Raw genomic sequence first — 22,658 nt, forward strand, 5'->3', positions numbered from 1 at the left:
AACCATTCACGTACCGTAACCATATCTAGATATTTTGATCACGACACAGCATGTAAAAAATTGACTTGACTACGACACATAATTAAAATCACAGCGTGTTACTGACAACACGTTCTTCCTACTTTTGTCACATCTTGAGGAGGCAAAGGAAGTACTATCAATTGTAAGTTCTATAAGAATGTAATTTGTAATGTGTGGACTTAAATTGAAGTTAAATTTACTTATTTAATTAGAAAAGTAACTAACAAACATATCATAGGTAATGCACTAACCCTACTATGATCTTAAACTCATCCAGTTATTTAAATCTGATTTGCTATTTTTTAACCCCTCCTTGATGAGAATCCTAGATTTGATAACAGACTAACGACCTTCAAAGCTGTTCGAATTTAATGCACAAAACATATAAGAAATAATAAAAACAAAAAAAACTATCTATAATGGTAACTTTCTATTTTAAATAATATTTTATAATGTTTTTTTATGTAGCACCCAAATAGAGAACAGTTTCACAAGAAAAATATACTAGAAAAGAGACAAAACAAATTAAATCAGTAGGTAATTACATCAATTACATGCCTTAAGTGGTAAGCAGAGGAGGTAACACTAGAGATTTCTTGCCTTCCACCTTTCCCTTTGTATCAGGAAAGAATCCATTGTCTGGTAAATCCGACAACTCGCCACTGTCGGAGACCTTTATCGGGAAAGGAAGCAAATGCCCAGGCAAATCAATGATGGAATCTCCTGTAAACATCTCCCATAGTGTCTCCGCAACTTCTCGCACTGTCCTGACGCACTCCAAGCTCTCTGGTTCGAGAAAAACATCACTCGGGTACTTGTAATGGCTCATGAAATGCTCGTACCACAGTGCCATGCGGTATGCGTAAACCTGACCACGGGCGTGACCGTCTGGCCCATTTAGGTGTGATGGTTGGTATGACCCGTGTGCAATCTCGGTGTCTCGGTCACCAGCAAGTGATCTCTGGTTTAAGTTTGCTGATCCAACTATCACATACTCGTCGTCAACTGTGCATTTGAAATTATTAAGTCACTAACGTTAACAGAATAATAGTAATACTAACAGTATAATGACAGTGATAATAATAGTGCATGCCGCTTTAATATTCGTGCGGATCAAGCACACACGAATCATGAAGCAAATCGGACGGTTCTGAATAGGTATCAAACCGATTTGGTATAGATGCCCATTGGACCTGCCCCATTTCGTAATAGTAATAACAGTGATAATAAATGAAACAGCACTTGGAAAAAGGTTGCATTTTATTGACTTTTTAATCAAATGCTGAAAAAAACTATCATGAGATGATGTGTCACCAATAAATCAATTGTAACTCAAGGCTACTTGATTTTTAAAGCAAATTAAAGGATCCACCATTGAAATTCTTCAAATGCACTCAGCTTCATGACATAGCAAGGAAATACATGATATATGTAGTACTATTTTCTTTTCAAAAGATACTGACCTATCATGAGCTTGGCATGAACATAAATCAGAAACCGTCGGTTAATCTGTGCCCTCGAGTAATCGGTCCCCTCCTCTGGCTTCTCCGGAGGCACATAATCCCCATGCGTCAGAGCTTCCCTGTTACCGATGCAAAAGAAGTTCAGGTAATCGTGCGGGTGCGTCTTCCCTATCAGACCGGCCTCCTCTATTGCCTTTGCTACTATTCCATACATCATCTCCATGGTTAACCTATCAAATTAGATAGCCACATGGTTTACTGGCTTGATAGTAAAGTGACTTCAATAATTTAGAAAAGAGGGTTGAAATGCCTCCATTTTTTAATTTTCTAATAACGAAAAGTCTAATATTTGTATGTCAAAATAAGATCATCAGACGTGATTTTATATGAATTTATAAGTTGAAAAATCAACGTTCAAAATGTATCCACATTGGTGTATATTTGCAAGCTCTTGATACTAATTAAAACAAAATCAAAATGTCAAGATCTTTTACGTGTGCATAGAGAAAACGTAATAGATTATATATACACTAACGGTTTTATTCTGATATTTAAGTTTTAAATTTTAAGTTATTGTAGTTCTAAAAATAGAGGCACAGAAAATGAAGGGATTAAAAACAATTAAGATGTACCTATTCCATCTGAGTATGGCTTGAACTGTGTCGCCCTCAGGTTCCCCTTCAGGCCACATTGGCGTGACTATATAAGCAGCAAATCTCTCGCCTTTCTTAATCTTACTGGCGATTTTTAAGGCAATCTCAATCGGTACGAGGTTGAGGCACCCGCTGTCCCGGTCCTCCTTCCAAGCTGCACAACTCCCGAGGAAATACTGGTTTTCGATGTAGACAAACCGCTGGGCCCGTCTGATTGGCTCAATGTACGCCGCGTGTATGCTCTGGTCAATCGTTACATCCTTCCCACTCACAAGCCCCACTTCTGATGCCTGATTCGGTTCCGAGGGGAAACCGACCACTGATGCGTCATCTATTGATCGAAAGACCTACATATAGAAAGAAATGTTAATAGATGATATCTTAATACAACAAATAATAGTACGTCTTACACTTGTAGAGAGAGAAAGAGAGAGAGGACCTGAACATTCCATGACTGTTGTGCATCGTGCCATGTGGGATTCGGAAACTTCTCAGGCGTAACATCAAACAAGCTGTTCTGCAGATCCCGAGGAGCCTGCTTCTTCCAGCGTTGTTCAAAGTTGGTGAGCACGTCCCATGCCGCTTGGCCCTCGAGACGGGAGTGAGCATCGTGCCACGGCTCACGTGGGCCTCCGTGTTGGAGGTTTGCATGCGAAAAGTTGTTCTGCATGAAATCGTGCTGGTACGTTGTGTCCAGATCATGGAACAAAGTGTGCTTCTCATCATCATACCTGTTGCACATGTTACAAAATTGTGTCATGCTACGTTTGTTTCCTTTCTTAAACTGTGCAGGGTTACACAAATTATCCATTTTTTTAAAGAATGGCCAAAGCATGAGTCAATACAAATTGATTGAAATTTGAAAATGACTTCATTTGACCTCAAATTTTCATACAAACTCACCTTCCACCGCATATGTCGATTCCACCGATGAAGCTAACAACATGCCTACCTGCCCCATCAGCCGTAGCAACATCAAGCGTAACCGTCTTTTGGTGGTGAGTGAACTCAGTGGTGAGCTCCACCTGTTGCACAGCTGTCAGAGACAAGTCGGCGTGCCTGGGGCACAGAAAGCACCTCACCTTACTCCCCTCGAAAAACTTGAAGGTTTCTTCGTCGTGGGTCTTCATCAGCCCCGCATTTCCCAGGAAGGAAATTGAGGTGAGATCCTGCCACACCATGACTATCACTGTCACCCCTTCCTCAGCCTTCCTTTTCAAGAGCTCTCCCACTGTAACGCCTTCGGCTCCAGGAATCATTCGCTCGGGATCACGCACCTGTCAATACACATAAAAATTTGATGGTAAGATCCGATACCCAATGCCCTTTTTTTTTTATAAAAATTATAAATAAAACACTAATAAACACCTAGAATGCCATTTTAAGTTAGATACTGACAAATGACACACTATTTCACTCTGGCATTTCATCGAACAGTTAGTCAGCAGTAAACTAACCAGAATAAAATATCCAACCTGGGCAAAAACCGTAAGCATATAAAAATGAAGAGTTTTTCTTTTTTTTATAGTGACTTACCAAGGTGATCTGAGTGTTGACAGACCACCCGGCAACATAGACAAAATGCCGGGCATCATTGATGGAGGTGTAGAGATCCTCCCATAGCCTGGGCGTGGTGTAACGGCTGCCGTCTGTAAGACGGATGTCGGGCTGAAATTCGTTAGAGAGGTGGGAGTTCTGGTAAAGAGTGACATTGCACGAGGTGCGCTGTGGAAAGTAGCAATGGCGTACCCCTGTGAATTCCGGCAGTCGGATACCGGCATCCCAGCATGGATCCGCACGCACAGGGAAGTACTGCAGCTGTGCCAGAATGCTTGCTCTGTAGATATGAAATCAGCCATAGCTAGTGTTGTAAGTATGTATGCATGTATGGTAAATTGTTGGTTTACATGTTTTTGGACATATACATACAGGGCTCCATTTATAATTCTTTTATAATTATTTTCCATCTTAGGAATATTTTTCTTTCCTATCTCAGGTTTTTAAATGTTTATTATGACTATTTCGACTACTAAATAATTGATAAGTATATATACAATCAGCATTCAACCAGAACAAATAATGTGAAATAATGTAAAATTACTAAATACATACGTGTGCAAACTAGACATAATTTTGAAACTAAAATTGTAATATTTAAGAAAACGAAATACAAAAAAAAATAGAGGGTTCAAATGCACCCAAATTTTTGTGCACCCAAATGCACCCTATCTTTCAAATCATTTTTCTCCGTTTTCAAAGTCCGAATAGTCAATCCGAACTGTTAGATGCGATCTATATATTAAGATGTGATTGGAAACCAAATTTTACATTTTTTGGAATTTTTTTACTATTTATTAAGCCACTTTGAAAATCGATGATTTTACATTTTCTGGACCATTGGATCAGCGATTTTTCAAAGTGGCTTAATAAATAGTAAAAAAATTCCAAAAAATATAAAATTTGGTCTCCAAGTACATCTTAATATATAGATCGTATCTAACGGTTCGGATTAACTATTCGGATTTTGAAAACGGAGAAAAAGAATAGGGTGCATTTGGGTGCACAAAAATTTGGGTGCATTTGAACCCTCCTCAAAAATATATATATATATTTCGGTCCAAGAAGGGCTGTTTTTGTATTATCAAAATAAACAATTATTTTATTTTAGTCATTTTGGGATTTTGTAAAATTATAAGGCCCAACCCTCTTGGGCCTAGTTTGGTCTTTGGGTCAAAAATCAATAATTTTTGTCAGGGAATTCATATCACCTAAGAAAACCCAATATTTCTATTTAGATCCGGACCGTCCGATCAGAATCCGTACAAATATTAAAGAGGCTTGTACATTGTACTCGAATGGAATGGACCTGAGTTCTGATCTGACGGTTTAGATTTAAACAGAAATATTTTGTTACCTTAGAGGATTAGAATTAAAATTATTATTCCTTCTCTAATGAGTGTTTTTTCTTTTTTTCTCTTCTTAAAAAAATAAAAATTGGTTGTTGTTACTTGGTACTGGTACCAACAGCAAAAGACAGTATACAACAAACAATCACAAAACATACTTAGGCAACTTCTGGCCATGCTCATTGTGCAGCTCGAATTGCTCCTTGATGGTTTCACCGGACAAGAGCCGGGCCGTAGCAATGGTGGCACGGCCAAGCACCTCGGCACTGACTGGAAGCTGGTTCTTTATTGAGAGCGTGAGATCGGGAGATGAATGCGCCACGTACACCCGAAACGATTCATTCCATACTGGGTTTTGCGGGTGGAACTCTATCTCCCTCGTGCGGGCCACGCGGGCCCCACCGATATCCAGTGTAGCATATAACTTGCTGTGCGCCAGCGGCAAATGTAGTGTTTCCTCTATTTTCTCAACAATCTGCGGAATTTGAATTCAGTGAATGAATTTATGACTTTATGGGTGTAGCATGAATCAGGCTGTCTCAGAAAATAGTGCAATTTTTATGTAAACTTCCCTTTGTAGGTAATTTAAATTTTTTGAAATTGAGTTATACAAAATGTCATACATCTCATAATTTGATCCATTTACTTTTCCTTTTTTGTTCTCTCTTTCCCCTTCTTTAATTAACTTTTCATTTTTTTAATCATTAGGTGGAGACACAGAATCCTTAAAGGTGGACGGTGGAACAAGTAAATTTTAATTATTTAAGGTTGCTTTTGTGAAAGGGGGGATTTCACGTATACCCCTCAAAAACTTCAAAATTACATATTTGCCTCTCTAAATTTCAAAATTAAGTATTTTCCCCTCTAAACTTCAAAAATTCACAAATTTACCCAATTTATTTTCTTTTATATTAAAACTCATTCGAAATTTAAAAAAAATACTTATTATACCCTCTTATTAAAAATATAAAATGCCAATTTGACTCAAATTTGAATCTAAAGAGTACTCCACAATTCGAACTTCTTTAAGATCTGTGCACATTAGATAGCACAAATCTTGAAGCGAACACACATTGTGAAGCAATGTGCACATATCTTAATGCGATGTGCTCATATCATAATTGTTTTAAGATCTGTGCACACTAGATTAGCACGAATCTTGAAGCGAACACGCACGGAAGTTGAAGTGATGCGCACAGATCTTAATGTGATACACGTGGATCGGACGGTAGAGGAACCCTTCAAATTCAAATTTGAGTCTCATGGGGAGTTTTATGCTTTTAATAAAGGGAAAAATGTGTATTTTATAAATTTAGGATGAGTTTTAATACAAAAGACAAAAAAATGGATAAATTTGTGAGTTTTTGAAGTTTAGAGGGATACGTAATTTCAAAGTTTAGAGGAGGAAATACGTAATTTTGATGTTTTTGAGGGGTATACGTGAAATTCCCCCTTTGTGAAAAGGACACCACCACTTACAATGGGTATAATTCCTGGAAGCTACTGTCCACTGGTCTTCTTTTATCCAAAGTGTTTCATTTAATATTTCAACAAATCTTAGAAGGCATTCATACTCACCAACTATTCAACGAAAATTAAAAAAATATGACCATCCCAATTTTTCCTTAGATTTTCTCCTCTTAGTCTAAACCTGATGCCTTGTTCTTTATTACGATAAAATAAAATAAAAAATGGCATGTCTTCAAATGGAATGATTTTTTAAATTCAAACAATCAAATTGGTGAGAAAAAACTAAAGGAAATTGAACATAATTTACATAGATTTATGAGAAGAAATTGAATATAGAACCTGAAATATATTTCCAGTGAGAGCATGATGTAGATGATGTGCTTCAAAAACCGTCACCTCTAATATTCCATGGAGAAAATCTGAAGCCTCCATCTCTTTCTCTTTCCCTCTCTCGTTCTCCCTCTTTGTTGAAACCCTTAGCAGCTATTGTTTGCTAAGTGAGAGCTTTATCTCTTTCTCTCTCTCTTGGAAGCTTCACTTTTTGCAAGACTTTGATTCTAATCTAGCTAATCTCTCTTTTATTTTATGCATTTATAGCTTGAATAAACCTGTGAAACCACCTCCCCAACACTCCCCACCCCCAGGTGGGTCCTGATTCCTTTGACCACGTTTTAACACTGGGTGAATCGTACGTAGATTATGCTTTAATTTCTATGGGCATGTTCGACTACTTTGAACAGAGGAATTGAGCAGAATTATAGCTCTATTCTTGCCGAACAGAAGTGAAATGAGCTGGATTAGAAGACTTGGAATAGAGCACCCACCTTTTTTTTTTTAATTTTAGGGGAGAGTTGGAATTGAGAATTAAGTTGGAATTGAGAAGAGAAAGGACTACTTTTATCCTCATTTTGCTGACGTGGCATCCCATTCTAATTTGATACTCTTCACTTAATTCTATCCCACACTTCTTCCTGCACACTTCGGACCTGTTCGTTTATCATGAAATTGTGCGCGATGAAATTTGATAGGTTCGGAAACCCACTTTTTTATTTGCTTGAATCTATACTCATAAGTATCCACGAAAATAATTATGGGAATATACTATATGAGTGTTCGGTTGTACCGTTAGAATATTTATGAGAAATTTTATTTTCTTTCTAAAATACTTAATATCAATAAAATAATTATTAATTAAATTAAATAAAAATCAATACACAATAACATAACAATACTTATCAATTAAAATTAAAATTAAATTAACAAATTGATAAATGCTGTCATTATATATCCCGTCAATCAATTAAAATTAGATTAAAAAATAGATATGCTGAAAAAAAAAATTGTTATAATTTGTAAAAAAATAAAAAATAAAAAAATATATTGATGTCCGGTACAGTAGGGTTCTATTAGTCCCACTTGGACAGGGGTGAGTAAATTGCTCATAACTCGTGAGCCGCTCATAACTCGTTCATTAAATGCTCACTTAAACTCGCTCATTTATCAACTCACTTAAACTCGCTCATTTAATAAATGAGCGAGCATGAGCATGCCTCAACTCGCTCATTTAGGATTTGCCACATCTAATCCCTGTCACATTAAATCCTAAATAAATTTCTGCCACATCAGCCTTGTCTCATTAAATCCTGTGTAATATTCATAGTTTCATCATATATTCAAATTTCTTCCACATCTTTTGAACGACACATTAAAACTTGTTCTAAAATAAAAATGACATTAGGTAGAAATCAAGATCTTTTTAAATTCGAACATGATAGTACTATACCTGATGTGAGTATCACTGTTGAAGTATTGATGATACTGTTGATTTTTATAATATGATTATACTAAATGAGCGAACTTGCTTATTAAAACATGTTTGAAGTTGAACTAGTTATACATCCCTTCAATTATTTTTAGTTGTTTTGGATAAAGTAGTAGAGGAGAGAGAGAGAGTCTCCAATAGAAGCTCTTCACTTGGCAGCTTCTCATAAGAGAGAGGAGAGAGAGAAATTGGAAAATAATAAATTCAGTCTGACTTGGGGTTTCATTTGGTTCAAAAAATACATTGGAGTCTACCCTAGGAAATTCCTAGTGACCAAACTGTCCACTGAACACCCAATTGGAATATATTCCAAACCTCATCAAATTTCCATCTAGAACCTGCACGTCGAACAGGCCCTTCTAGAGAAAGAAAAACAATGTACCTTCATTTTTTTCTGACCAAATTTTTGACAATTTGTTTGGGATTTTGAGAAATCAATACTACAAAATTGATAAATACGAATTTGTCTTTAAAATGAGATCCATCTTACAGTTGTTTCAAAGAGAATTCATTCATCCCTATTTTATTCTACTATTCTTCTTATTATTATTATTGAATAGAGCAAATTAATATTTAGATAAATTAATTTAAAATATAAACAAAAATATATATCTTACTTGAAAGTTGAAACACATCATATACATTTGTCGAATCAAAATATATGAAAACGAACAAGCCAAGTCAGAACCGACCAGACAAAGAATTACTCCAAAACGAATCAAAGTACCAAAACATGGGAGGACGTGGGAGCGTTCTTCTGAGTTGTACCAGATCTATAGCCACCTACTTTTGTGTGCTGGCGGGTTGGAGAACGTGGGCCAATTTGCATTCTATGAGATATCTCTCAAGTCCTATTCGGCACGCAGGATTTTAATCTATGAGCATATATATCACACTCTAGTTTTACTCTTAAAGAAATATATATATAGAGAGATTTTTCTTTGCTCACTATATATTGTGGGACTAATTATTGATTCAGATCCGAACCTATTTTTTTTTTTTTTAGGTGTCACTTATTAACACTTAGATCTCATGTGTAATGGGTCCCCCATTTCTAAAGCAATTAATGGTGTACATCAACCAAGACTAGTCAATGAAATTGATACACATGTTAGGTAGATTATGCAACTTCTTTTATTTTATTTTAGACCACCAATTACAGTAAATCAAGAGATAAGTGACGTTGACAATAAATTTATTTGATAATTGACAAATTGGTTAGGTAATTATTAAATTATTATTTTTATAATTTAAATACGCTGTGTATTATATTTTAGACCACCAATTATTAATTATTATTTTTGAATTATTTTGTTTGTACCATTTTAGTAATATTTTTTATTAGAAATGGTTCATCTTCTTAATATTATTATTTAATCAATTTTATTTAATTTCATTAATATAATTTAAAAAAAAAATATGTTTATCAAATGTTACAATTTACAACCCATTAAAATATTAAATTTACAGTATATTATTGGTCTAAATAAATAGATGACGGCATGACATTTTTTCATTGTAATTTTATATTTAATTACTTTTTTATATTAAGCTAACTTTAACATAATTGGTTAAAATCAATACAGAACATAACGCTATACTATTCACAAAAAATAATTAAATAAAAAATCATTTATAACTAAACTAAACTAAACTAAAACAATCAAATAAATATACATATTTTAAAATAAATAAAGATTTCCCAGAATTAATCCCATGATACAAACAAACACTAATTTTCTCATATTCCCATAATTAATCCCGTGAATCTCGTACCAGTGGGTTCCCACTTCTTCAAAAGTGAATTCTTATTCCATAATCCCGTGACATCTGAACACGCCCTTATTTTCCGTGACTTCTTGGAAAATTTAAACCGTTCATATACGTTTGGCACTCCACCGTTCAAATACGACTGCACGAATATCAAAGAAAATAATACTGCCCCTCCGCTAGCCACGTCGGTCATGCAAAACATGAGATATCTTAGAGGATATGCACCCAACGTGGGCTGAGTGCGTGTCCTCTGAGATATCTCAACTTTTGTGTGACCGACGTATCTAGTGCCTATTCGGGGGTGATGTGGAGAGTCAGTATTATGTGTGCTTTGAGATTCTTGTATAACATATTTAAACGGTTGGGATTTTCCATAAAGTCACGCAAAGTTTGAGATATGCAGGGGTTATGTTCCTAACCACCTCATGAGCGGTTTTTTGCAGTGTTGTAAAAAAATGGTCTTAAGAGCCGATTAAACGACCGTTTAATCGTTAACGGTGGCTAAACCGTTACAAATATACTTAACGGATGTCTGTTCGCGGATGAAAATGATTAATCGGCTATTTTACCGTTTAATTATCCGTTTAATTATTCCCGTTTATTTTTGTTTATTCCAGTGAATATTTATTTGCACATTGATTTTTTTTTCTATGATAGTGTGAGATAATAAGTTTTATAAGTCATGTATTGTAGTTTTGTTTGTGGTTGGACATACATCCAATATTTTTATATATATATTTTTTTTTACTTACTTTGAAATTGATTAATTCTTTTGTTATTTATATACTTCATATTTTTCTTACTTACTGATGTAATTTTTTCAATTAGTACAACATGTTTATTTATGAAACTAAGTTGTTATCATAAACTAAATTTAGTGATTTTATGTTGAAATGTTTTATTTCTTTCAAATAATATACTATTAGTATTTGAAAAAGTTTAAAATCTTGAATTTATTTCTTCATTAAATAAATGTGTTTATTACACATGTAAAATGTTTATACGTTAAGAAAAAAAATAAGCATAGTGTCATGTTATAACAATAAAATTAAGTTAAATTAAATTTATTTGATAAGTTTAATGAGTTAAATAAATTATTTTTAATAAATTATGATATATATACATAAATTTAATAAAAATATTAAATTGTCCGCGTAATTCCAATTAATCGGTCGCATACCGATTAATCGCTTGGCGGTACCTGTCCGTCCGACAACCGCATACCATTATTTACAACACTGATTTTTTTTGTCAATTTATTATTTGTCCTATAAATTGAACCGTCCGAATCCTAGAAACATGTAATATTTTAATATATATTTTATAGAGATGGGCTATGGTGCATTGCAATGCATGGGTACCATTGTGCATTGGACTATAAATCACCGATTCAAAGTCCAAATGACCGATCCAAACCGTTCAACTTGTTCCTCATATTAATATGTGCTTGGAGACCAAATTTTACATTTTTTAGAATTTTTTTACTATTTATTAAGCCACTTTGAAAATCGCTGATCCGGTGGTCCAGAAATTTTTACTGTTTTTACTGTTCACCCAGATTTTCAGATTTTCAAAGTGGCTTAATAAATAGTAAAAAAAATTCAAAAAAATATAAAATTTGGTCTCCAAGCACATATTAATATGGAGAATAAGATGAATGGTTTGGATCGGTCATTTGAACTTTGAACCAGTAATTTATGGTCCAATGCACAAGGGTGCCCATGCATTGCAATGCACCATAGCCCATCTCATATTTTATATATTATTATAGACCTGATAATGAGACGGATCAAATCCAAAACTTGGCCCGGCTCTATCAATCTTCATTAAATATCCAACTCAGACTTGGATCAAATATGAAGGAAAAAGTCCGGCTCGACTCGGTCCAATTGATCCTCTCAGCTCGTCCCGAATTCGGATTGACCCAAAACAATTATTAAATAACTTAAATTATTTTTATTCAAAAAATAAATACAACTTTTTAAAAATTAAATATACTAGAAGGATCACAATATTTTCTGTATTTACCTAGAAGTGGCTTTTGAACTGAGATCAATAACTCACAATTCAAGTATCTTTTTTTTTTTCCAATAACACACAAACCGACAATTGTCATGTCAGTCAATGTATCCACTTTTAAAGAGAAAATTAAAGTTTAACTAAAAAGAAAATGAAAAGATACTTGAGCCATCTGCTCGTTGATCTCCAGATCCACGTTCCTCCTATTTGTGCTCCATGTCGACCTCATCATTTCCTGGAACCCACGTAAAAGTGCAGTATGGTTGTAGCTCGTAAATCGGTTTCAACGGTTTAATGGAATCTTAAGACATGATCTCCAAATTTCTTCCTCCAAAAAAGAAATGTCATAATTGTATATGTGTTTTATTGGGAGATAAGATTCAGCATCCAGATAAGTGAATTAATTCGACTCAAAGAAAAGGAATGATTTTTCATATATTTCTTCGATCAAAACAGTCTCGATTAGAATAAAGGATGTTTGAAGAACACAAAAACCAAAAACCCAATAAGCAACGATTTCCCTAAATTAGGAATAGCAAAGACAAAATGTCTAATAAAAATTAGGAAGATAGGATTTATTTTTTCCATATAGAACAGAGTACAATGATGGTGAAGCCAAAAGAAAATGCATGGAACAACAAATCTCAGAATTTACATAAATTTCTCCAAGGTTGATGGCTGTTACACAACTCCTCACGAAAAAGCTTCTCGAACTTTAGCATTGTGGGTGAATCGAGTGACACAAGGACCGATAAACCAGCATCCTTTCCCGGTTCGTTGATAATATAAACAGCCCTGTTGCCATTTGCCTCGGCCCATGTTATCAGCTGTGGTGTACCCCATCCGAAATCTATATCGTAAACTGGCATTCCAGAAATGCTAGCAATGCGCAGATCGGTCTTTGGCAGTTCTAATACTGGGTTTAATCCATTGTCTTTGTTCACCTCCGCGTAGTCAATGAAGGATCTAATGAACTCATCCGTAATCCCATCAATTGCATCTGTCACAGTATTAGCTACAATTTGAATTGGACTGGATGTAACCTTGGATACTGGCAAAGTTGCAGACCTTCTGATGACAGCGTTACCAAAGAACCTCTTGGGTAGTGTTGGGTGCACACGATCACGTATGTCTGCGGTAAACATGAGTCGTGTCTCAATGCCGGGAGGAAGTTCTTGGGCAATGCAGTAGCACTTCCAAACAAGTGCAGCAACAACACAGAAGGTGGAAACTCTCCCTTCTTTGCACCGAGATTTTAGGGAGCTAATTTGTTCGCTTGAGAGCTTAAACTTGGTGGAAACACGAGAGGTATAAGGGGTCGATGTATGCTTCAATTGGTCCTTGCCATACTCGGGGTGATCAAAGGTGATAGACGGTGGTGAACGGGCGCGAAGTGGAGTATTGTCAAAGGAGGGAAGGATGACGCTGTTAAGATCACCTCTTGCAATGCTAGCCCATGTCTGAAGAAAGTGAAAAAGACTCCGACCATCAACTAAGACATGATTAGTCGCAGTTCCTAGCACCACGCCGCCACATTTGAGATATGTTACCTGCACACAGTAGCACCGACATTTCGATTAATGGCAAGATGACAATCATTAATTAGACGTAAAAATTGGATGGGTTGGGTCAGGTTCCAGTTAAATCATTTGGATCAGATTCAAGCTAGACTTTTGGAAGTTTGATTAGATGCTAGGAAGTATCATATACAAATCTAAGCCTTGGCAGTACTAAATGGCATGAAGGCGGTTGCTGCGCTTGGCATTTCAGATTGCATTTTCTACACCGACTTGAAGAGCTTGGAGGGTGTTGATGTCGTCAACAGTACCTCCGCTGAGTACTGATTGAAGGGCACATGGAGAAATCATGGAAATCTGGAATGAGATTGTAATTGCCCACAAACTTGCAAATTTAGGTAGGATTAACAAGATAGATTATAAGGGTTTCTCATTTCCTATGTCCACTAATGTATCATGTAATATGTTTTCAAGATAGAATAGTGTTTGCAGAGGTTAATTGTGAAAAAAAGAAACTAGTGTGTCAGGGAAAATGAGCTCTTAGGGATACTGGTAAGCTCTTAAAGGAGCAGCTTAAATTAACAGTAATATACAACAGTTAATATCAGTGCATGGCATACCAATACAAACTCTTCATTCTTTAAGGGCCTGTTCGGCAGTCTCCATTCCCACAGGATTTGGTTGGGATTTGTACTAATTCCTATTTAAATTTCCAAAGCTGTTCGGCTGTACAAGATTTTTTTTATTATTCCCATTTTATTTCCTACACTAATTCCTATATCAGTGTAAATTTGTAGGAACAAAAAACGGAGCTTGGAGTGCATTTTTTTCTTCCCATTCCTTCTCTCTCTTGACAGGGCCCACACTACAACTTTTAAAATTGTTTTTTTTTCTCTCTCACCCACGTGAACAACTTTTCTTTCTCTTTCTGATTTTGTCATCTAACAAGTTCTCACTATGATCTATATATAAGGTCCTCCCCTTTGTCTCTTTTCTATTGTGGGATTAATAATGGTTCGATCCGGACAGACGTATTTAATCACATATTTGAATCTGCCCCCACATGTTAGTTGCTATATTGAATATCCTAGCACATATTTTCAAAGTTAGTTGCCACTTATATTTCTAAATGTTTATAAATAAATATATTATAATTAATAAGTAATGTTTTTATATATTTTTTTAATTACATATTTATAAAAATTTTTTACAACACATCTTAAATATTTTGTCTATAAATGTATATAAAAAATTATTATTTTTTATAAATTTTTATTAAATGTTTATGTTTTCTTAATTGTTTTATTTATTTGTTTATAAATATTTCTTATTTTATTTATTCCATTTCATTAAATACTTCGTATTTAATTAATATATATATATATATATTATAAAATAATAATCGATAATTAAATGTTTGTTTGTTTTCTAATTTTTGTAATTATATATTTTAAATGCTTGTTTGTTTGTTTATAAATGTTTATTTTTTGTAAATGTTTTTAATTGTTGTTTTCTTATTTTTTAATTTATTTATAAAATTTTCTTATTTTATTTGTACCATTCTAGTAATATTTTTTATTAGAAATGGTTCATCCTTTTAATATTATTATTTAATCAATTTATTTAATTTCATTAGTATAATTTAAAAAATCAATACAGAACATAATGCTATACTATTCAAAAATAGAAATTAAATAAAAAATCATTTATAACTAAACTAAACTAAAACAATTAAATAAATATACATATTTTAAAATAAATAAAGATTTTTCACAATTAATCCCATGATACAAACGAACACTCATTTTCTCATATTTCCATAATTAATCCCGTGTATTCCGTACCCGTGGGTTCCCACTTTTTCAAAAGTGAATTCCTATTCCCATTCTCATTCCCATTCCGTAATCCCGTGACATCCGAACACGCCCTAATATGGTTGTCTATCTGGCATGGGAAATCTGAGAGAAGAACTCGCTACATGCATTGCTACATATCATTCACATGGGAGGATCACAAACACTGGCTCCCTCCACGTCACTACGGGCTTTAAAAAAAAATATATATAATAATTTATTGGGCCCAGATATAAATTGGTCAAGGTTCACCATGAACCAATCCAAATTTGAAATTTTCTGTCATTAAAAATCTACGCACCGTGTCTATTCAAACAAATTGTTGGAGATTCATCCTCCCAAACACAATCTCCTTCTTCCCAAATCGACAATGGCGATCTCAAATTGACGCTAAAAAAAGCAGAATTGGCTCCAACTAGAAGAGAATCGGCCAAAATCGTAAGAATTGGACTGATTCGGAAAAGAAATTCAGTTGAATCGGTACTTATGGTCTTTCACAATCTTTGTTTTTACATTATAGATATAAGAGTGAGATTGAACTAAATTTAGTAAAATATATGCTTGTATATATATATATAACAAATAGAAATTTTTTAAACCTGGAGCATTAACATAACAGTTGTCGATGGAGCACTCGGAACAAACATCCTTCTCAGCTCAGGCGAAGGCTCAAAATTGATGTCATCAGAACAACGCTCCGACCGGGCCACAACAAAGAGTGCACCTTTATCATTGCAATCAACCACTTTGCGACTGCCTTCGTCGATCAAAACCCGGCCAGCGAGGGGGTAAAACAGCACTAGTGTTCTGGCCAAAGCACCCTTCAAGACTTCAGTTGAGAAGAAGTTCCTGGCTTCATAATTCCTATAGTGAAATACAAAGCATGAGTATAAATATGGAGCAACTTGGTCCAAGTTTGATAACCTGTGCTTCCTTATAGGGGCTTCTTCAGATGGAACCACAAAGGTGGACTCGATTATCTCTACCATTTTTCTTCCTCTCTGCTTCTCTAATACCTTGTTTGGATGGAGAGTAGAGGAAGGAAATCCAAAGAAAAGAAAAATGGGGAATTTCACGTATATCCCTCAAAAACTTCAAAATTATGTGTTCCCCCTCTAAATTTTAAAATTACATATTTTCCAATTTAAACTTTAAAAACTCACATATTTACTCATTTTATTATTTTTTATATTAAAACATATTCTAAATTTATAAAATATCTATTTTATCATTTTATTAAAAAAACATAAAACACCCATTTGACTCCAATTTGAGTCTGAAGGTTCCTCTACCGTCCGAATTGATTTAAGATTCGTGTGCGCTAGATCAACACAAATTTTGGAGCGAACACACAAGCATATTGAAGCAACGTGCACAAATCTTAATGCGATGCATGCAGATCAAAATTGCTTTGAGATTCGTGCAATCTAAATTAGCACAAATCTTGAAGCGAACATGTAATCGGTTTGTGCGAACATGTAATCCCACAGCTTCAATTAAATCTGATTCATTTTAATATATTATATTGATATAAAAGAAAAAAAAAGTAATTAAGTGTGTGATCGGTTTTGAACGGTGTAACTCCTATATTCATAATCCACTTAAATTCCAACAACTTGCACTTTGTTTCATTTACAAGGGATACTAATTTCTACCAGACTTCTAGTATATTTTTTTCAGATATTTATTGATTGTCAAATCCCAATGGAGTCATAAATGCCGTCACCATAAATGCCAGCAATGCCTACGGTTAGCTTTCAATTAATACACTACTGTTTACACACCCATGCTATCAATTAAAAGTAGGTACACAATTAATGTCACTATTTTTTCAACTTAATTTGGTTCCAAAGTGACACTATTCGGATCAGTACGTTATCAAATATGCACCTATCAAGCCATATCAAGCCATATCAAACATTTAAGTCTTTTGTAGTGTCAGCAATATGTATCATGTCATCGAGTTAAATGTTTCATCTGGAGAATGGTTATGTTTTTCATGTCCATATTACTATGGTCCAAAGTTAGTATAAGAGATCTCGTATCAGCAAATGGACCAAGCTCTTTGGATCGTTTTATGGACAATATAGATATTAAATATACATATGGTCCATTGTGCACCCGGAGCTACCAAAAGCAATTATGGAGAGATGGGGCTACGGAGCTACTTGTAGCAATTAATGAATAATTTAGAGCTGCCTCCACTTTTCCTGCTCCTCTCCATTTCAGTAATCATTGGACCCATCCATTTCAACAGTTTTTAGCAATTTCTGTGTATATGCTTTTGAATTAATGTTTCATGCTTTCTACTTTTTTATGTTTCTTTATCTTCCTTTATTTTTCTTGTATATATTTAGTTCTTTTTTCAAATCAAAAGGATTGTATTTACTATTTTTTTTTCTATTATTTTAGTACAAAATATGCTTCTGCCAAAAAAATCCGAGTTACCAATCCGATTCACCCGATTCATCCGATTACGATTTCATAGTCAAGTGATTGAGTCTGATTCCGATTCCGATTTCATAGTCGATTCCGCAACCATGCAAAAGTTCAAAAGGCTCTTTTATGAGGATTTGTGCATGCTTTAACTATCTTCAAAGTTAATATATTGGCGCCCTCTGCTGAACTAGTCAAAATTATGGAGAACTTTATGTAATTATTGAGATTTATTATGGCGCCATGCATTTTCTTTTTTAATTATTATGTGTGAGTTTTATTCATTGTTTGGGGTTTCCTGTCCTTTTTGTTTTGAATGGTTGGGATTTAGATTGCCAATAAATTTTTATATTTGAGATCTTCTTAATAAACTCCATCAGATTTGAGATTTGTTTGTCCAAACATTAAAGAGTCTAATAATTAATGATTAATACAGAGTATTCTTTGAATATCAATAGTCTGCTAGTATTTTTTGGACTTTCTAGAAGGAGCCTTGATTAGCACTTCCTTTTCTTGCCGACAGCCATAATTATTATTTTTTTTTGTGGAAAAAGGATGCTACATTGCTACATATGGAATGGAACACAGGTATAGTAATATTGTCATGATCATGAGGAAAAATGGAATGGAACTGCGACGAATAAAATTAATTAGGAAACTAGAACTTTTTAAATCTCTTTTTTTTTCTCAATCAATAGAATTGTTAGCGGCGGTAAGCCTACTAAACTTCGAAAAAAAAAAAAAAATTGTTAACCCTGTTGGCCTGTTATATATAAATGTTTAATTAATCATCGTTAATCCAGAAAAGCCCAATATTACAGCTTCCAGCCCAAATTAATTAGATCACCTGAATATTAATGCTAGTACACCTCGGAGCCTTAATCTCAGTGTACAATATTTTCTTGAAGCATTGCATGTAAGGGCGAATTTTAGTGTATTTCAAAAGATGCTCAGTCAGCTCTGTGGTTTTAATTTTTTTAATTATATATGTTGTAACATAATTGAATTTCTTTTTTCTTTTAAAGTTTTTATTTAGTTCAACCCTTTTTATATAATACTTAGTGTTGAAGTTATTTTTAATCTAGTTGTTAAAGTTTTTTTTTGATGGTTGACGGCCAGCCGTCGATGAATATATATTAGAACAAATTTAAAAAGTTTTATTTACAAATGTATCAACCCTCTAATTTCTGTGAAATTAAAAAGCTAACTAGCATCTATTATTGCTGCCAAGAGGGAGCAATAGGCTCCACATGGTGACCAAAAAGAAATATCAAGTGTTGCATCATAAATAAAAAATACCACTGTTTTGCGTTTATTGGAGAAGTAATGTCTGTTCCTCTCTCTTCACATGCATGACACCTAATTTGTGATTGTGGAAGATTTGAGTTAAAATTTTAACTACCACATTATATATTTTAAATTTTATGTTTCAATCCTCTCTATCTATTTTTTCTAGTTCTACCTTTAATTACATGCTATATATCGTGCTCCAGTTCACTATCTAAATTTTCTAGTGCATTTAAATATGAAATGATTAATTACACCAATTACTGCATGGAAATTTCTGAAGAGAATAGCTGAGTAACTTTTAATAATGTGGATAACGACAACAATTTAATATATGCGGATAGCAAAGTCACGTCCTTTTTGGCTGCACGAGAACGGATTCATTGTACGTTACTGGTCACATGTGAAAACAAAGTGCAAGTTGTTGGAAAAGATATGCGAATAGCAAAGTGACATTGCTAAGAAACAAGATTCACTGGTCCCATGTGAAAAAAATGATAAATTGATAACCCATCAGATGGGAGCACTGACACGAAGTCTTGTCGTGTAGTCCTTGTAGCAATAATAATAAGAAAAAAAATGATAAATTGATAACCCATCAGATGGGAGGACTGAAACGAAGTCTTGTCGTGTAGTTCTTGTAGCAATAATAATAAGAAAAAAAATGATAAATTGATAACCCATCAGATGGGAGGACTGAAACGAAGTCTTGTCGTGTAGTCCTTGTAGCAATAATAATAACCAACTGTTTGTTAAGATTATGTTCAGTTTCAGCATAACTTGAGGATCAAGTCGAATTCTCTAAAAAATCTATATCTACTTAAAAGAAGAAAAGAAGAAATTAAAGGATATCAATCATATCTAGTAAAATAGGTAATAAATAGTATTTGATTATTTGTTATTAATTCTAAAAATTGGTTTTCATATTTAGCATGATATACAAAATATTTCTGAATTGATAAATAAGCATGTAAGAGTTGTGTAATTCAATCCAGAAAGAAAAAAAAATAAAAAATAAGAGAGAGAAGGGAGATTCATGGGAGTCTTATGTTCTTGAGTTGTTTTATTATAATTTTTTGACAGTTCTATTATTATTTTTGACACTGTTCTTATGTGGGCCCCACTGGTGAATTTTTGCAAGACCTTCATAACCATTTGAATACAATTATAAAGAGTATAATAGGAATTGGGATTATTGTATAGTATATTATTATGTTTTTAGATTATTGTAGACTATAAATGTATTAATATTATAGCTAGATGAATGTACGTACATTCTAAAAGTATCTTAAGATAGGTATACACAAGACTCCAGGAGTATGTTTGTAAGATACATATTAACAAAGCAAAAGATTTGTAACTCATTACACCTTGTTTGGATGGAGAGTAGATGAAGGGAGGGAATGGAAAGAAATTTTTTTTTCATTGGATCGTGTTTAGTTTATAAAATTATGTCGGAGGTGAAAGGTTTAACCGCATATCATTACAATCAATAGAATCGGCTTCCCTTCCAATTTGGAGTGTAACAGATGGAAATAAATTTTGTTGCAAATATTTAAAAAAAAAATAATACAAATGTCCAACTCTACATCTTACTATTATAATTCTCATACAAATTTTTTGTCACAAACTTACAACAGCCATTCAATTCTCATTAACATTTTAAATTTTAATTGACCAAACAAGATATAAGACGGAAAAAAATTAAATTTATTTTCTTTCATTAATCATCAAAATACAAAAAAAGGTTTGATATATTAATTTTCCTTTCTATTCCATTCCCTTCTATTTTTCACCTCCCTTCTTTCCTCTGCTCTCCATCCAAACAAGGTGTTAGTAAAAAAAAAGTGTACCGTGTAACTCCTATATCCACAATCCACGTAAAAGTTCCAACAACTTGCACTTTGTTTCATTTATGAGGGATACTAATTTCTACCAGCACTCCCCACCAACTCTCCGTCTTTTATTTATTTTTCTAATAATAAAACGTTACATTTATTCTCTTGCAGAGAGTATGCTTATTAATAAAAAAAAACGTCCAGCTAGCTAACCTAAGCCTTTTCTCGCACAATATATTATATTTCCTTTTCTCTTTATTATTTCTTATATTTCATACAAATTTATATCTATACAAACCAAGCCGACATTTAAAAAAATATACTCAATTAGCAAAATATTTTAATAATAATAACCAGGTTTTCGATAGAATTTTAAAAGTACCCAAACCGTGGATTTTTTCCACGGTTACAACTTTTTTTTTCTTTTGCAAAACATAAATTTTTTTTATTTTTTGTATTGAAATATTAGAAATGTTGAATATATTTCTTTGAAAATAGATGTAATATAATATAATTTGATTTATTAGAAAGACTGCAACAAATAACCCGGATCAACTTTTTTCAGGCCGGATTTTTCGTAGTTGTAAGAAGAATTAATATATTTATTTATGTGTTATTGGAAAATAATAAAAATGCTTGAATTCGGAGTTATTGATCCCGGCTCAAAAGTCACTTCTAGGTAATACAAAAAGTATTGTCATCCTTCTAGTACATTTAATTTCTAAAAGTTGTATCTATTTTTGAAAAAAAAAAACTTTAAGTTATTAAAAAAAATTCTCAAAATAGAACGTACATTAATATATCTGGACCGTTTGATTGAGATACACACTAATATTAAAGGGAACCGTGTGTCATAGGCGTGGGCCGGATTGGCTATGATCGTGATCAGACGACTGAGATCCATTAAACTCAAAAGAGCATCTTTTGTGTTATGTATAACATGTGGTGCGGACTCGAGGCAATTCAGATCCAGCGACTCAATATTTGGGTTTTAAATCGGGACCGTTTGATTCTAATCCGTGATAATATATCTGAAGTAGGACGTACACATTCCGATAGATGAATTCGAATCAAGAAGTAATCTCGAGCGACAGATTCGAATCGGATGGTGCCGATCCAAAACCCAAAGACTGGGTTGCTTTATAGAGATCCAGACCCGACCGAGGGGGGAGGGGTGTGGAGGATAAGAAGAAATATTATTTGCATTTTTTTTCTAACGGAGAGGGGTTAACAAACATTAGAATCAATTAGTTTGATCTTATTAACATTTCAATCAAACGGTCCAGAAAAACTTCGGACAACATTTAGTTCAATGGCACATGCTCCGTAGCGTGGAGGACAAGTTATGATTTTTCAAGTTTTGAAATACAGCTATATACTAATTTAATAAAAAAATTTTGATAAAAAGCTTAGAGCCCGTTTCATTTAAGAAACCAGTAATTCATTACAACTAAAAGCAACAAACAAAAACAAACCGAAACTATAGAAGTTCATCATCAATTCCTTACATGCCAACACATGATCAAAAGGAAACTGAATAGATAAAATGCAAGAAATTAGACACTAAATAATGTAGATAAAACACTCTAACTATTCAATA

The 22,658-nt window shown here is 33.7% G+C and overlaps 2 protein-coding genes across 2 annotated transcripts; both read right to left on the minus strand.

The window, feature by feature from the left end:
- Nucleotides 1-548: 548 nt before the first annotated feature.
- Nucleotides 549-7,097, minus strand: LOC144545717 (phospholipase D alpha 1-like). The gene is made up of 8 exons (XM_078294264.1): nucleotides 6,853-7,097; nucleotides 5,202-5,518; nucleotides 3,674-3,974; nucleotides 3,041-3,414; nucleotides 2,577-2,868; nucleotides 2,117-2,484; nucleotides 1,485-1,714; nucleotides 549-1,026 (listed from the first exon to the last, which is right to left on the minus strand). Exons 1-8 carry the CDS (start codon nucleotides 6,943-6,945, stop codon nucleotides 581-583), a joined length of 2,421 nt encoding a protein of 806 aa, XP_078150390.1. The 5' UTR covers nucleotides 6,946-7,097; the 3' UTR covers nucleotides 549-580.
- A 5,575-nt stretch (nucleotides 7,098-12,672) lies between these two features.
- On the minus strand, nucleotides 12,673-16,515 carry LOC144545718 (hydroxycinnamoyltransferase 4-like). Its single transcript, XM_078294265.1, has 2 exons — nucleotides 16,097-16,515; nucleotides 12,673-13,677 (listed from the first exon to the last, which is right to left on the minus strand). The coding sequence occupies exons 1-2, from the start codon at nucleotides 16,484-16,486 to the stop codon at nucleotides 12,772-12,774; spliced, it is 1,296 nt and encodes a 431-aa protein (XP_078150391.1). The 5' UTR covers nucleotides 16,487-16,515; the 3' UTR covers nucleotides 12,673-12,771.
- Between the last annotated feature and the right edge of the window lie 6,143 nt (nucleotides 16,516-22,658).

The sequence above is a fragment of the Carex rostrata genome, chromosome 28, assembly GCF_964058835.1.
Source record: "Carex rostrata chromosome 28, lpCarRost1.2, whole genome shotgun sequence".
Classification (NCBI taxonomy): Eukaryota; Viridiplantae; Streptophyta; class Magnoliopsida; order Poales; family Cyperaceae; genus Carex; species Carex rostrata.

Excerpts from the sequence above, each read along its gene's own strand:
- LOC144545718 (XM_078294265.1), bottom strand. The coding sequence starts at position 16,486 with ATGGTAGAGATAATCGAGTCCACCTTTGTGGTTCCATCTGAAGAAGCC. Across the intron at positions 13,678-16,096 it reads CTGTTATGTTAATGCTCCAG|GTAACATATCTCAAATGTGG; the intron begins GTTTAAAAAATT and ends TACTGTGTGCAG.
- LOC144545717 (XM_078294264.1), bottom strand. The coding sequence starts at position 6,945 with ATGGAGGCTTCAGATTTTCTCCATGGAATATTAGAGGTGACGGTTTTT. Across the intron at positions 2,485-2,576 it reads AACAGTCATGGAATGTTCAG|GTCTTTCGATCAATAGATGA; the intron begins GTCCTCTCTCTC and ends TTCTATATGTAG. Across the intron at positions 1,715-2,116 it reads GCCATACTCAGATGGAATAG|GTTAACCATGGAGATGATGT; the intron begins GTACATCTTAAT and ends CTAATTTGATAG.